Source organism: Mus pahari, chromosome 14, assembly GCF_900095145.1.
Source record: "Mus pahari chromosome 14, PAHARI_EIJ_v1.1, whole genome shotgun sequence".
In the NCBI taxonomy this organism is placed as follows: Eukaryota; Metazoa; Chordata; class Mammalia; order Rodentia; family Muridae; genus Mus; species Mus pahari.
Window position 1 is genome coordinate 25,995,407 of NC_034603.1, and position 13,774 is coordinate 26,009,180.

Here is a 13,774-nt window from a genome sequence, read left to right on the forward strand (position 1 = left end):
CTCAGCTCCGTTGGGTCTGGAGGCTGGCCCTGGTGATCCCCTTACTGGGCTGCCGACTGGCTCTGACCAGGCACGTGATGAGAAAAAGTTTAGGTCTGTGTGGGCTGGAAACTGAATGCCTTTCTTTTGGAAGGACATGTCCTTAATGAGAGAGGACAGCTCAAAAGCCGAGAAACAGGGCATGGGCCAGATTCTGCTCCTCTCGAACTTTCTTTTTCCCCTTGTCTCCTCTGGTTTTAGAAAATGTTAACAAGCAGGAAACCTGGATGAAGAAGTGGGTGGTGAGCAATGGGCACACAGTCCATGCTGATAAAAAGACTAGAGGATTGACTGCCTCAGTTTACCTTCGCTCCTCTCCTCCCTGTCCCTCCCTCTTTTAAAAAATATAGGGCATGTATTTAAATTTTTAAATTTCCATTTTTTAGGGTTATCTGAGACAAGGTCTCTAGACCGGGCTGCCCCAGAACTCAGAGATTCCCCTGCCCGTTTCCTCCTGAGTGCTGGGATTAAAGGTGTGAGCTGCTCACTCACCTCTAATCTCTTTACATTTACTTGTTATGTGTGTCTATCTGCTTGTCTGTGTGTGCGTGCACCACTTGACTGCAAGTATGCCGAGAGGCCACAGATTCTGATCCTCTGATTTCCACAACTGGATTTACAGGCTGTTTTGAGCTGCCCCATGTGGATGCTGGGAATGGAATTGAGTCTTCTCCAAGAACAACAAGTGCTTGTAACCTCTGAGTGATTTCTCCAGCCCCATTGCTTCTTCTTTTTAAGAGAGTGCCTTATGCACCCCAGACTGGCCTCAAACTCACAAAGACGTCAGAATTGGCCTTGATCCTCCTACCTCTGCTGGCTGAGAACTTTGGGATCACAGGCATGAACTACAATGCTGGGATTAAAGGTGTGTGCTACCACGCCCGGCCAGAGAAACTATCTTGAAAAAAAAAAAACCCACAAATAAATGTATCTTTTATTATGTGCATATGTGTGTGGGAATGTATACCTGTGGGTACAGGAGTCTGCAGAGAGCTGGAGAACTGCCTGATTGGGGTGTTGGGAACAGAAAAAGTTGAGCGATCTCTTCAGCCTCTGCTGACTGACTGACTGAGATAGGACCTCAGGTAACCCAGACTGGCCTGGAGATCCAGCTGTAGACCTTGACCCTGGGCCTCTTGCCTCATCCTTCCTGAGTGCTGGGATTACACTTTGATTTCTTCATGTTTGAACGTGGGGAGTGTCCCCAAATCGCGCACTGAAGAGTTGCTGTGTTTGCTGGGGGTAGTGATGCTTGCTTGTGAGCCCAGCTTCCAGGAGAGGGAGAAAGACTAAACCCTGGAGGGCAACCAGTGAGACTCTGTCTCAAAAAGTTAATGTATAGATGCGTCACACTTTATCTGACCGACAAAAGACCATGTTTTAGTCAGACTTTCCTTGGACCCTGAGCATGTGGCAATCCCCTGCCTCCGCCTCCCGTGTGCGTGCTGGGATACAGACAAGTAGTATCGCGTCTTGCCTATTCTGTCTTAGGTCTAAAGGTCTCGGAATAGGATACGATTTGAAATGTTACCTTAGTAAATTATGAAGGAAAAAGAAGATCTAATACAGTTAAAAACAGATTTAATATAGGCTATGGGTTACCAAGAGTGAGCTAGGGGCCGGTGCCGGGACTCGGAGACAAAGCGGCTGCTGATAAGGCCCTGGGTTCAGCCTCCACCAGCACTACACAAAAAACTGAAACCCTTACGCAGCAGTTCCCACCCCCCTTTTCAGCTGCAATTAAAATGCTCAAATATTTAGAAAGAAATACGGCCTGTATCTCAAGGCTAAAAGGGGTTTCGTTGATTCGTTGAACTAGCCATTTCGGGAATGTGGAGGTAAAAATTTCTGCCATCCTTGTGGGCACTGATATGAACTTCAGTTTTTTTTTTTGTTTGTTTTTGTTTTTTTTTTTTTTTTCCAAGACAGGGTTTCTCTGTGTAGCCCTGGCTGTCTTGGAACTCACTTTGTAGACCAGGCTGGCCTCGAACTCAGAAGTCCGCCTGCCTCTGCCTCCTGAGTGCTGGGATCAAAGGCGTGCGCCACCAAACCCCGGCATGCTTCAGGTTTAAGCAGATGACTGGATCTAGGTGAGAGGCCTGTATAATGAGGTAGACAGAGAAGCCTGGCCTGGTCCGTCTTTGTCTAGAGGTAAGGCCTATGTGATGAAGCAGGGAGGCTTGATCTGGTTGGTCTCTGCCTAGGACAGACACTCCTTAAATTATAAACATGCCCATGTGTAGTTCTATAGAAATCTGATCCGAATCTAAGACAAAGAAACCAGATGTAAAGTGAAAGCAGGGTACCAGCTTTTTTTTTTTTTTTTTTTTTTTTGAGCCAGTGTTTCTCTGCATAGCAGCACTGGGTGTCCTGAAACTCACTGGCATGAAAAGCATGCACCCACACCTACTGCTTTTAATTTTTTCGGTCGTATTTTTGTGTGGGCATCATGAGTCCTGGGGGGTTGACACAGGTATCTAGGTCTGGTCCGCCTTTCTCCACCAAACCATCTCACTGATCTTTAACCTGTCTTTATATTTACTTTAAAAAGTAACTATTTTGAAACAGTATCTCCTCAGAGTCCTGGTCGTTCTGGGGCTTGGGCAAGCCTCTGGCTCTGGCTGCTTACGTTCTGGGATAATAGGCATGAATTACCTTTGTTTTGTTTTGTTTTTTGTTTTTTTGAGGCAGAGTTTCTTTGTGTAGCCCCGGCTGTCCTGGACATTGCTCTGTAGACCAGGCTGGCCTCAAACTCACCAAGATCCACCTGCCTCTGCCTCCCGAATGCTGGGATCAAAGATTTGTGCTTGTCTGTCAAACTATCACTTCTCTGACCAACTTTTAGTCATCCTGTGGTCAAAACCATCTTCTAAGTACTGGCTCCAATGAAGGGCAGAGTAATATAAAGTGGCCTACCTGGAGTGCCAAGTTGGGGGTTGTGGGAAGCAACCACTTAATCCATAATTTTATAGCATTTCAGGGTTTGTAAATTTAAGCATTTATTACTTATTACTAATAATGACTTTTTACTAATCTGGATATATTTATATGTTTATATCCCAAATACTTCAAACTCAAATGTATTTTAGATATTATTTTCTTACATATAATGTGCTTTTCCTTAAAATTTATTTATATATAAGTACAGTGTTGTTGTCTTCAGACACACCAGAAGAGAGCATTGGATCCTATTACAGATGGTTATAAGCCACCATGTGGTTGCTGGGAATCGAACTCAGGACCTTTGGAAGAGCATCCAGTGCTCTTTAACTGCTCTTCAGCCCCTATTGTACTTTTTTATTTTTTTCAAGGCATACTTTTGTTTAGAACTGGGGATAATAGTGATAGGTTATTTTTCTGCCACTGGTGAAATGAGTCAATTTAAATCGATTTAGATTAAAGGCAGATTTAGGGGCTGGTGAGATGGCTCAGCGAGTAAGAGCACCCGACTGCTCTTCAGAAGGTCCTGAGTTCAAATCCCAGCAACCACATGGTGGCTCACAACCATCCGTAACAAGATCTGACGCCCCCTTCTGGAGTGTCTGAAGACAGCTACAGTGTATTTACATAAATAAATAAATAAATAAATAAATAAATCTAAAGGCAGATTTATTGGGAACCTGCTCTCCGGGGGGCCCAAGGTCCAAGGCCAGGTCGTCATGGGGAGAGAGGGGCAATAGGGGAGGGAGAAAGACAGAAAGGGACAATGGCAGAGGGCAGAGGGCAGAGAGAGAGAGAGAGAGGAGAGGAGAGGAGAGGAGAGGAGAAGGAGGAGAGGGAGAAGGGGAAGGAGAAGGAGGAGGAGGAGGAGGAAGAGAGAAACCAAAATGTCTGGATTATAGGGAGGAGCCTCTGGGGGATGGGCAGTCCAGCCCCTTGGCTGGAAAATTCAGGGCTGGAGGCAGGGTATGCCAGGTAGGGACTGAGGGATGCTGGGAGAATCTGGAGGGCAGGTCTGCTTTGGTGTGTAAAGTATGCACCTCAGTCCCTTGTCGTCCCAGGGTCCAAAGCCAAACATTTAGGAATCCAGGCTGCCCATGGAGAGGTACATTCAGCTCTTAAAAAGATCCATGTTATAACCATGCTTCTCTGTATTTTCAAAACTATGCCTTTCCAGTTGAAGAAATGTGTTCAAACCTTAGTTTCTCTTGTTTGCAGTTTGAAGGCCATTGTTTAAAGTGTAGACACTCCACTCCAGTTCCTCCCGAAGTACAATTACTGTAGTGTGAGAAGCTCTAGGTGAAGGGTGTGTGTGTGTGTGTGTGTGTGAGCAGGTGTTTCCTGTTCAACTCTTTCAGAGCACACCAGGCCTATTGGTGGCAAGAACCGCTCCCCCCCCCTACAAAATTCCATGCTCCTCACATGACTAGCACATGCTAGGTCCACTCTCTTCTGAATCGGATTCAGCGGCTGCTTCTCACATGACTAGCACATGCTAGGTCCACCCTCTCCTGAATTGAATCACAGAACAGACCAAGGACATGCTGAGGGAACAGACTGAGGGAAGGCAGTGTCTAGCTAGCCTAGACAACCGGAACACCTCAGAAGAGGCCAGCCCTGCAGCCAGTGCCATCAACACTTGCAGAGAATCCACCGCAGCTACAGTAACTGACTGCGCGGGCCTGGTTCTTTGTGGTGACTGTTGTTGCTCTGTCTAGGGTTTCATCCTCATCACAATCTTGTGTCTCTATTTACAGATCTTGGAGAGAAGCCACAGAGGCCGGGCTTCAGAAACTGTCCCTGACATCGTCACCCCCAGAAGCTGGCTGTGCGATTTCACTTCTCTGGAGTTAACAGTTTTGAAAGGCTAGCTCTTATTTAGTAAGTCCTATTTTGGGATTTCTTCTGGAATAAAAGTTTAAAATGGAAAGGGCAGAGTGACTGGGAGACGGGATGTCAGAAGGGGGACACCTGCTGTATGCTTACCTACGGCCTCTTGGAGAGGAAGCACCAGGGGTCGGGGAGGCGCTCCTCAAAGGTCTTAGTCTTCTTGCCCCGTGGGAAAGCACGAGGTGGCGATGCAGCCCAGCATGGCCTCGCTGCCAGCGAACCCTCTCCCTGACAGGCCCCACTCTCTCTGCACTGACCCACAGTGATACCAGGGACACAGCAGACAGCACAGGCCCCGGTGCAGCGCTGCTTGGCCGTCCAGGTCCTGGGAGGCAGTGCTCAGGTGACCTCATTCATGACTCGGTTTGGTGACGCTCTCCCACCCTCACCTAATGGTCATCCAGAGGGGTTCTGTGGCTAGATGTTCTGTGGATGAGGGGTTCAGGTTGCAGTAATCGAGGGTCAGGGCACCCCATGTGCCCTGCACCATCACCTCCAACCGATAGTCGTAAGACGCTCGGATGTTAGGAAGTGGGGCCAATTTTAGATCCCGTCCTTTCCCGAGGCGCGACTCCGGATACTCCAGAACCTAGGCGGGGAACCCAGCTTACGCCGCAGGACGCAGTCTGAGGTCTCCGGGCAAATCTCGTTTTGCGCACGCGCCCTCCGCCAACCCCAACTTTCTCGCTCTGCGCCTGCGCAAGAAGGCGGGACGTAGGTTTCGGAGCGCGCATTGTGGGGGGCGGAGCCGAGACCGGCGGGCTCGCGCACGCCTGGAGTGACGCGGAGAGTAGGCGAGTCCGGAGGGCCGAAGGGTAGAGCGGTGCAACCTTCTGGTTTGGTGCCCATCGTCGGCCGCTCTGGGCGCCGGGACTCGCGTCTCCCTGTCGAGCTGGGTTCCTGGAGCGGATCCGGGGCAAGAGGGAGGAGAGCTCGGGGTCAAGGGCCGCTGCCGCCCGCACTCGGCGGGGCCGCCAGCCAGGGTAAGCAGGCTGGGTTGCTTACGGTAGGAGCTGGAGGCGGAAGTGCCTCCGTGGCGACCCATCCTTCACACGGGAACACTGAGGCACAGGGGCTACGGGGCTCTTGGTCCCCGGGGTCCAGCCTGGAGGCCTAAGGGATGGTGGGGGAGGCAAGAGGCCGCTCTGCTTGGCTCTTGGGGTGCTGCAGCTTTGCGTGGCAGGGCCGCCGTCGGGGAGCCCGCAAGCTGGATGGGGTGTCGTCTGAGTCCAGGGCTGTGGCCTGGAACGCTCCAGAGGGGACCTGTTGCCATTTCTTCTAACGGGCCGCTGCTTCCTCCTGCGCCCGTCTTGCACGGCTAAAGCCTTTTGTTTAGTCTTCTGGAACGGGGAAGTGAAGCTGATTGTCCCCCAGACGCTCTGGCGCAAACAAAAGCGGACGACGAGCGGGAGACACTCAGCGGGACTGTCTGCAGGGCTAGCAGGGAGAGCGTGGTTTCCTTGCCTTCGCACTCCTCGCTCTTCAGAGCCCACCTGGGTGCACAGAGACCCTGCTCCTAAGTTTGGATAATCAGGAGCGGTCACAACAGATTGCTTGGCAGCCTACACAGGACAGGGTGTGTGTGTGTGTGTGTGTGTGTGTGTGTGTGTGTGTGTGTGTGTGTCTGTATGAACTCCTTTTCCTTTGTAGTTTCAAATGTAGCTGGTTTGGGGATCAAGCTTTAAAGCCAGCCGGTGAGGCAAACATTGCATGGGATCAAAATTTTCCTTTAAGGGGTTGGAGAGATCGCACAGCTGTTGATACACTCAACACCCCCCCCCCATACTCATAAATACATGGAATAAAAATAAATCTTTAAAGGAGAATGCAGCCTCAACCTCCGAACCGTCCTGAAGAATTTCGAAGGATAATTTTTTTAGGGATTAAAGTTTATTAATGGATGAATTTATAATTAATATCACGAGTGTGTTGGTGGCAAAAATAGGCCGAAAAGGTGTCAACATTCTCTGGAGTTACAGGCATTTGTGAGCCAATTCACATGTGTGCTGGAAACCAAACTCAGGTCCTCTGGGAGAGCGGCAAGTGCTCTCAGCTGCTAAGCCATCACTCCAGCCCCATTCTTCTTTAAGCTATTGTTATTATTATTGTTATTATTTATTGTGTGTACACATGTACCAACTTGCCCACGTGGAAGTCATATTTGGGGTTTATGTTCTTTTCTATCGAGTGAGTGTTGTTCCCGGCTTGGCGGCAAGTGCTGGTTGCATACCTCCAAGCTGCCTCGCTGGTTCGTTTCTTTTGCTTTCTTTCCTTCTAAAAACAGGGTCTCAGCTGTGATGGTGCTGCATGCCTCTAATCCTTGGAGGCTGAGTCCAAGGCCAGTTTGGTGTACACGGGGAATTCCAGCACAGCCAGGGTTACACAGAAAAACCCATCTCAAAGGGCAAAATGGAACAATGAAATAAAAGCAGGATCTTCTCCGATTATAGCCGAGAGACTGGCCTCAAGTTCCTGGTGATCCTCTTTTCTCAGCCTCCCCAGTGGGATGGCTATCTTCTCAGTATATATAAGTCAGGATGTCATTTTTTTCTTTGAGTTGTGAAACTCATTATTGTTCTTCTGGTTGAAACCTCAATAATGAGGTTACTACTCCAGGGGCTATTGTTACACAAATAACCGTATTTGAAAACATAGACTCATTCTGAGGTATGGGAAAGAGAGGGTGAAGAAGAGAAGGCATCTTGGAGCCTGAGCTTCCTGGGTGGAAAGTGGCGGGAGGTGGTTACTCTCTGTTGACTTGCTGTTTTCTCTCCTCCCTGTGGCCAGTACGCCCAGGGAGTTCACTTGCTCACTTAAATGTGCATTATGTGATCTCCTGCGTATGTCTGGGAAGGCTCCCTTGTGGATCTGTCTGATGATAGAGTCCAAAGCTGAGGCTGATCCTCTCTCTCTCTCTCTCTCTCTCTCTCTCTCTCTCTCTCTCTCCCTCCCTCCCTCCCTCCCTCCCTTCCTTCCTTCCTTCCTTCCTTCCTTCCTTCCTTCCTTCCTAAAGATTTATTTATTTATTATAGATAAGTACACTGTAGCTGACTTCAGACATACCAGAAGAGGGCAGGGCGTCAGATCTCATTGTGAGCCACCATGTGGTTGCTGGGATTTGAACTCAGGACCTTCGAAGAGCAGTTGGTGCTCTTACCCACTGAGCCATCTCACCAGCCCTCTCTCTTTCTTTTTATGTATTTATATGTATGGGTATTTTGTCAATATCTATGTGTACCATGTGTGTGCCTGGTGCCCTTGGGAGCCCAGGAGCTGGAGTTACAGATGGTTGTGAGTTAACATGTGGGTGCTAGGAATTGAACTTGGGTCCTCTGGAAGAGCAGCCAGTGCTCTTAACTGCTGAGCCATCTCTCCAGCCTCCCCTCCCCCCTTTTAAAGATTTATTTATTATATATAAGTACATTGTAGCTGCCTTCAGACATACCAGAAGAGGGCATCAGATCTCATTACAGATGGTTGTGAGCCACTATGTGGTTGCTGGGATTTGAACTCAGGACCTCTGGAAGGGCCGTCAGTGCTCTTAACTGCTGAGCCACCTCTCCAGTTCGATCTGGGACTTTCTAAGTCTTAGCATAGGATGGCCACCAGAGGCATGAGCCACCACTCTCTTAGTATCTCTTCATTGGAAAAGAACTGCCTTTTCCATCCTGGAATCTGCGATCACGTCCCCACAGATTGGCTAGGGAAATGTTTGCTGTAGGAATGGCTCCTGTGTCTTTGCCAGTTTCTGCTCCTATGTGGCTCCACTTCACCTGATAATGTAACAGTAGCTTTGAAAGTGGTTGGCTTCCTGAAACAAACTCTCTCTTAAATAGCTTTAGGCAGTTTGTTTGTTTGTTTGTTTCTTTTTTTTTTTTAAAAGAAATCTTTATTAATTATATGTAAGTACACTGTAACTGTCTTCAGACACCCCAGAAGAGGGCATCAGTTTTCATTACGGATGGCTGTGAGCCACCATGTGGTTGCTGGGATTTGAACTCAGGACCTTCGGAAAAGCAGTCAGTGCTCTTAACTGCTGAGCCATCTCTTCAGCCCTTTTTTTTTTTTTTAAGATTTATTTATTATTATATCTAAGTACACTGTAGCTGTCTTCAGATACACCAGAAGAGGGTGTCAGATCTTATTACAGATGGTTGTGAGCCACCATGTGGTTGCTGGGATTTGAACTCAGGACCTTCGGAAGAGCAGTCAGTGCTTTTAACCACTGAGCCATCTCTCCAGAACAGCAGTTTGTTTCTTTATGCCTGTGCCTTTTTGTTTTAATGGAAACATCTTTCAGAAGTTCAGGAGTGACGCCCACTTACCTGCAATGTAGTTTATGGCCTGCTTAGGGAAACAAGATTGCATCTGTTTCAATAACTGGACATGGGAGGTGACCTCAAGAACCAGGTGAAGCTGCTCCTGTTGATAGCTGCAGTGCTTGGGAGGCAGAGATGGGCAGTTTTACAAGTTCAGAGGCCAGCCTGGAGAACTCTTGACAAACATTATCTCAGTTGTCAGGTAGTTGAATTTACTGTGCATTCATTGTGAACAAGCATCTTCCCTGTTCTCTATTAGTTCATTTGCAAGCCTTTATTAATAAGAGAAAAACGGGAAGAAATGGATTGTGCCACATGTGTATGTATGTTGAGAGCCACCACACAGCTTTCAGTTTCAGGGAAGCATCTGTGAAGAGTAGCCTGCATTGAATGAATGAATGGTCTCTTAAGGAGAAGTAGACAGCATTGAGAATGATTCTCATCGTCTTCTGGAGTCTCTACTGTATGTCAGTTCTAAAGCTGGGACACAAAGATTTATTTCCCTTGCTCTGGTCTTTGGAAACCCCTCATGTTCATTTACTTGCTGCAAGTGTTGGCCCCTGTGCACTGGAGCTCACTGCTACATTCTGACTGTGTTGAGGAGCCATACAGTGGGGTTTGCCTTATAAGGAAACTCTTAAGTCATTATGCAGCCCTCTTCCCAGGATCTCCCTAGATTGCTACACTGTCCTGTAGCTTGTGTTTAGTTGTGTGTGTGTGTTTTGAAGTCAAGGATCAAGCCTGAGGTTGTTAAGTATGAGCTCTATCGGGAGCCTTTTCTGTTCTGTTAATACTGAGCCTTTTGTGTTGGTTTGCTGTAGTGACAGTGCTCAGTGGTGTTGAATTTGACCCGGCCAAGTACTTCCTGTGCTGTACACCATCGGCCATTCTGCTCCTGTTTGAATTACTTTTACTGGCCGCCTCCTCTTTTTTAATTATTTTACTTTGTGTGTATAAATGTTTTCCCTGCAGAACGTCTGTGTACCATGTGCCTGTCTGGTGCTTGTTGAGGCCAGAAGAGGGCATCAGACCCCTGGATCTGGAATTACCGTTGGGTCTAAGCCACCATCTGGTTACTAGGGACTGAACCTGGGTCTTTATAACAGCACCACTGATTTTAACGGCTGAGTCATCTCTTCAGCCCTTCCACCCTGTTCTTATTGTGGACTTTACTGCCTAACTTATTTATTATGAGTTAAGAAGTAGACATCACAGGGCTGCAGTCAGGACCGGTTTCTGCTCCTGCAGAAAATCTAGGTTTGGTTCCTAACACCATATGGTGGTTCACAGCCATCTCTAAGTACAGTTCCAGAGGACATGATGCCTGCCTTTGGGCTCTGTGCACTGCATGCACATGGTATATATAAAATCAAAACCACCACTGCCCGGCGTAACTTGCCTTTTTTAAAAGATTTATTTATTTGATGTATGTGAGTACACTGTTGCTGTCTTCAGACACACCAGAAGAGGACATCAGATCCTATTACAGACGGTTGTGAGCCACCATGTGGTTGCTGGGAATTGAACTCTAGAAGAGCAGTCGGTGCTCTTAACCTCTGCGAGATCCCCCCAGCCCAGTAACTTGCCATTTTTAATGTCAGGTCAACAGGTAGAGTTTTCTTTGTATCAAGAGAGAACAAACTTGACAAAGGCAAGTGTAAGCACTCCTTAGGTAGTGGATGCTGAATGCATTGACTTGTTAATGAACTTATGGTAACATTCTGGTTTGTGTGTGTCTTGCTAGGTAGCCCGGGTTGACCTTGAATGGGCTCAGTGTGCAGTCCATTTTGGTCTTTTTTTTTTTTTTTTTTTTGGTTTTTCGAGACTGGGTTTCTCTGTGTAGCCCTGGGAGTCCTGGAACTCACTCTGTAGAGCAGGCTGAACTCAGAGATCCGCCTGCCTCTGCTGGGATTAAAGCTGTGCCGGCTCCACGCTGGTCTTAACCTCTCATCCTTCTACCTTGGCCTCCTGAGTGTTGGGATCATGTGTCTGGGTCACTGTATCTGACTAAAATACAATTTTGATGTGTTTGATTTGTTGATATATTTTTTTTAAAGACAATTTTTTAAAAAGATTTATTTATTTTATGTGAGTACATAGCTATCTTCAGACACACCAGAAGAGGGCATCAGACCCCATTACAGATGACTGTGAGCCACCGTGTGGTTCCTGGGAATTGAACTCAGGACCTCTGGAAGAGCAGTCTCTTAACCGCCAAGCCATCTCTCTAGCCCTGTTTGTTGATATCTTATACCACAGTGTAAACTTAATGTGATTTCAAACTGTCTTTATATCTAGATTGGATCCAGTGTGGACAATTAAATCAAACCGAAGGAGGCTTGTTTGTTCTTTTACATAGTTGGCTCACGGTGGCTCCTCAGGCGCCTTCAGGATGCCTGCGGCACTTGTAGAAAACAGTCAGGTCATCTGTGAGGTGTGGGCCAGCAATCTTGAGGAAGAGATGCGGAAGATCCGTGAGATTGTCCTCAGCTACAGCTATATCGCTATGGTGAGTAGGCCCTCCCCACCAAAGCCAGGGAAGGTTAGACTGATGGAAGCGTAATTGCTTTTGTGAGTCAAGGCAGCTAGTCTCTCTGAGGGGGCAGCTTCAGACACAAGTTTTTGTAATGTCCTCTGATGGAAAGTCTTTTATATTTTTATTTTTGTTTATTTAGATAGGATCTGGATCTGTAAGCCCTGGCTAGTCCAGCACTTGCTGGGTAGCCCAGGCCAACCTTGTGCTTACCCTCCTGCTTCTGCCTTCTTGGTGCTGAGCTGTGGTTGTGCCCAGTATGTGTGGTGCTGGGAAGTGCTCAAGTGTCTGACCTACCTCAGCCCCTTGGGTATATCTCCTCACACATGGGAATTTGAGCATGTGGTATTTATTAATTTTTTTAAACTTGGTTTTTATGTGACACAGGCATATTTCAAGAGGATGACTTGACTTTGTCATCCTCCTGCCTCCATCTTCCAAGTGCTAGGAAGATAGGCATGTTCCAACATGTCCAGCCTATGTTTTCAAAATATTCAAACATTTTATTGCTAGCACGAAAAAGGCAGGAGGTGTCACATTGCAGATCTGGTGCCTCTGGGTAAAGTGGGAAGGACTGGTACTGTGTGGCTCACTTTCCTGCCCAATGGTGGGTTAGGTGGCATTCTTCTTAGGCCTGCCCCCAGGCACGCAGGTGTCCTGTTTCCAGGCTTGGTGCTTGTCACTGTCTGTATTCAAACCCTGCTTTCACTCATCTGTCCATAAGAGGTACTAGCCTTACAAGCTCTCCCGGCAGGTTAAGATCCTGCCATTCCAAACACTGGGGGTGAGGGTGGGGGACAGGAGTTCAAGATCAATGAGTATAGGCCAGTCTGAGCTTTACAAGGGTAGAAAAGGGTTTTATGTACACACGGCAGTGAAATAGTCACTCAGGAAAGAGGAAGGCTGCATTTGTCCTTCATAAAAACATGAGACCAAGGTGGGAGCTCTGAAGAGCAGGCCATCAGCCGGGCTTCTCTCTCAAGTATATGTCACACCAAGAAGCTGATATGAAAGAGCTAACTACCTGCCCCTCCCCCCCCCAGCCACCACATCACCACATCTACTCATATTGGTGGAAGGTCCTATCTGAAGGCTAGAGAGATGGCTCAGCAGTCGAGAGCACTTGTTCTTCCAGAGGACCGTGGTTCAACTCACAGCACCCACATGACAGCTCACAACTGTCTGTAACTCCACTTCCAGGGGATCTGACACCCTCTTATAGACACAGATTCGGGTGCAACAGCAATGCACATGAAGTAAATGAATACGTGAAAAAAGAAGTTCCTACCTGACTTCGAGTCTCCCTCTAGTCACCCATTCACCTGTCTTGTGTTCTGTTGTGTTCTAGACCTTGGGAGCTTATCTTGAGCTTCTGTAAACTGCAGAGCAATTTTGCTCATGAGTTACTGAGCACCACTGTTTGCTGAGACTTAATGGTGAGAGGCTTTTGTTCCTAGGACACAGAGTTCCCAGGCGTTGTTGTACGGCCAATCGGTGAATTTCGAAGCTCCATAGATTACCAGTATCAGCTTCTGCGGTGCAATGTTGACCTTCTAAAAATCATCCAGCTGGGCCTTACGTTCACCAATGAGAAGGGGGAGTACCCATCTGGAATCAACACGTGGCAGTTCAACTTCAAGTTCAACCTGACGTAAGTGTCTCGGGAGACCCTGAGTGTTAGTGGACTGCTGAGTTTGAGTGGGCTGGTTGCCGTAAGCTTAACTAATCATGTGTTTTTTTGGGGTGAGGTAGGAGGGGACATTGTCTCTCTCTATTATGTTGCTTTGACTGTCCTAAAACTTGCTATGTTGACTAGGCTGCCCTTAAACTCAGAAATCCACCAGCATCTGCCTCCAGAATGCTGGGATTAAAAGTGTGTGCCACCATGCCTGGCTAATTATATTTTTATTTTTATTGAACAAAGATGGGTATTAGAACAGTCAAGAGGAGTTTTTTGTTTGTTTGTTTTGTTTTGTTTTTAAAGATTTATTTTATGTATTTGAGTACACTGTAGCTGTCTTCAGACACACCAGAAGAGGGCATCTGATCCCAT

At 47.5% G+C, this 13,774-nt stretch overlaps 1 protein-coding gene across 3 annotated transcripts in view; it reads left to right on the forward strand.

The window, feature by feature from the left end:
* The first annotated feature begins 4,546 nt into the window (after window positions 1-4,546).
* Window positions 4,547-13,774, forward strand: part of Cnot8 (CCR4-NOT transcription complex subunit 8) — a 17,180-nt gene continuing 7,952 nt past the window's right edge. Inside the window, exons 1-4 of one of the 3 annotated variants that reach the window (XM_029545727.1) lie at window positions 4,547-4,643; window positions 4,737-4,860; window positions 11,487-11,697; window positions 13,179-13,372. In XM_029545727.1, coding sequence (XP_029401587.1) covers window positions 11,581-11,697; window positions 13,179-13,372 — 311 coding nt within the window. In that variant the 5' untranslated portion in view covers window positions 4,547-4,643; window positions 4,737-4,860; window positions 11,487-11,580. Of the gene's footprint in view, window positions 4,644-4,736; window positions 4,861-5,613; window positions 5,853-5,912; window positions 6,446-11,486; window positions 11,698-13,178; window positions 13,373-13,774 lie in introns of those variants that run through there. The other 2 variants (XM_029545726.1, XM_029545728.1) reach the window with 2 other exon arrangements.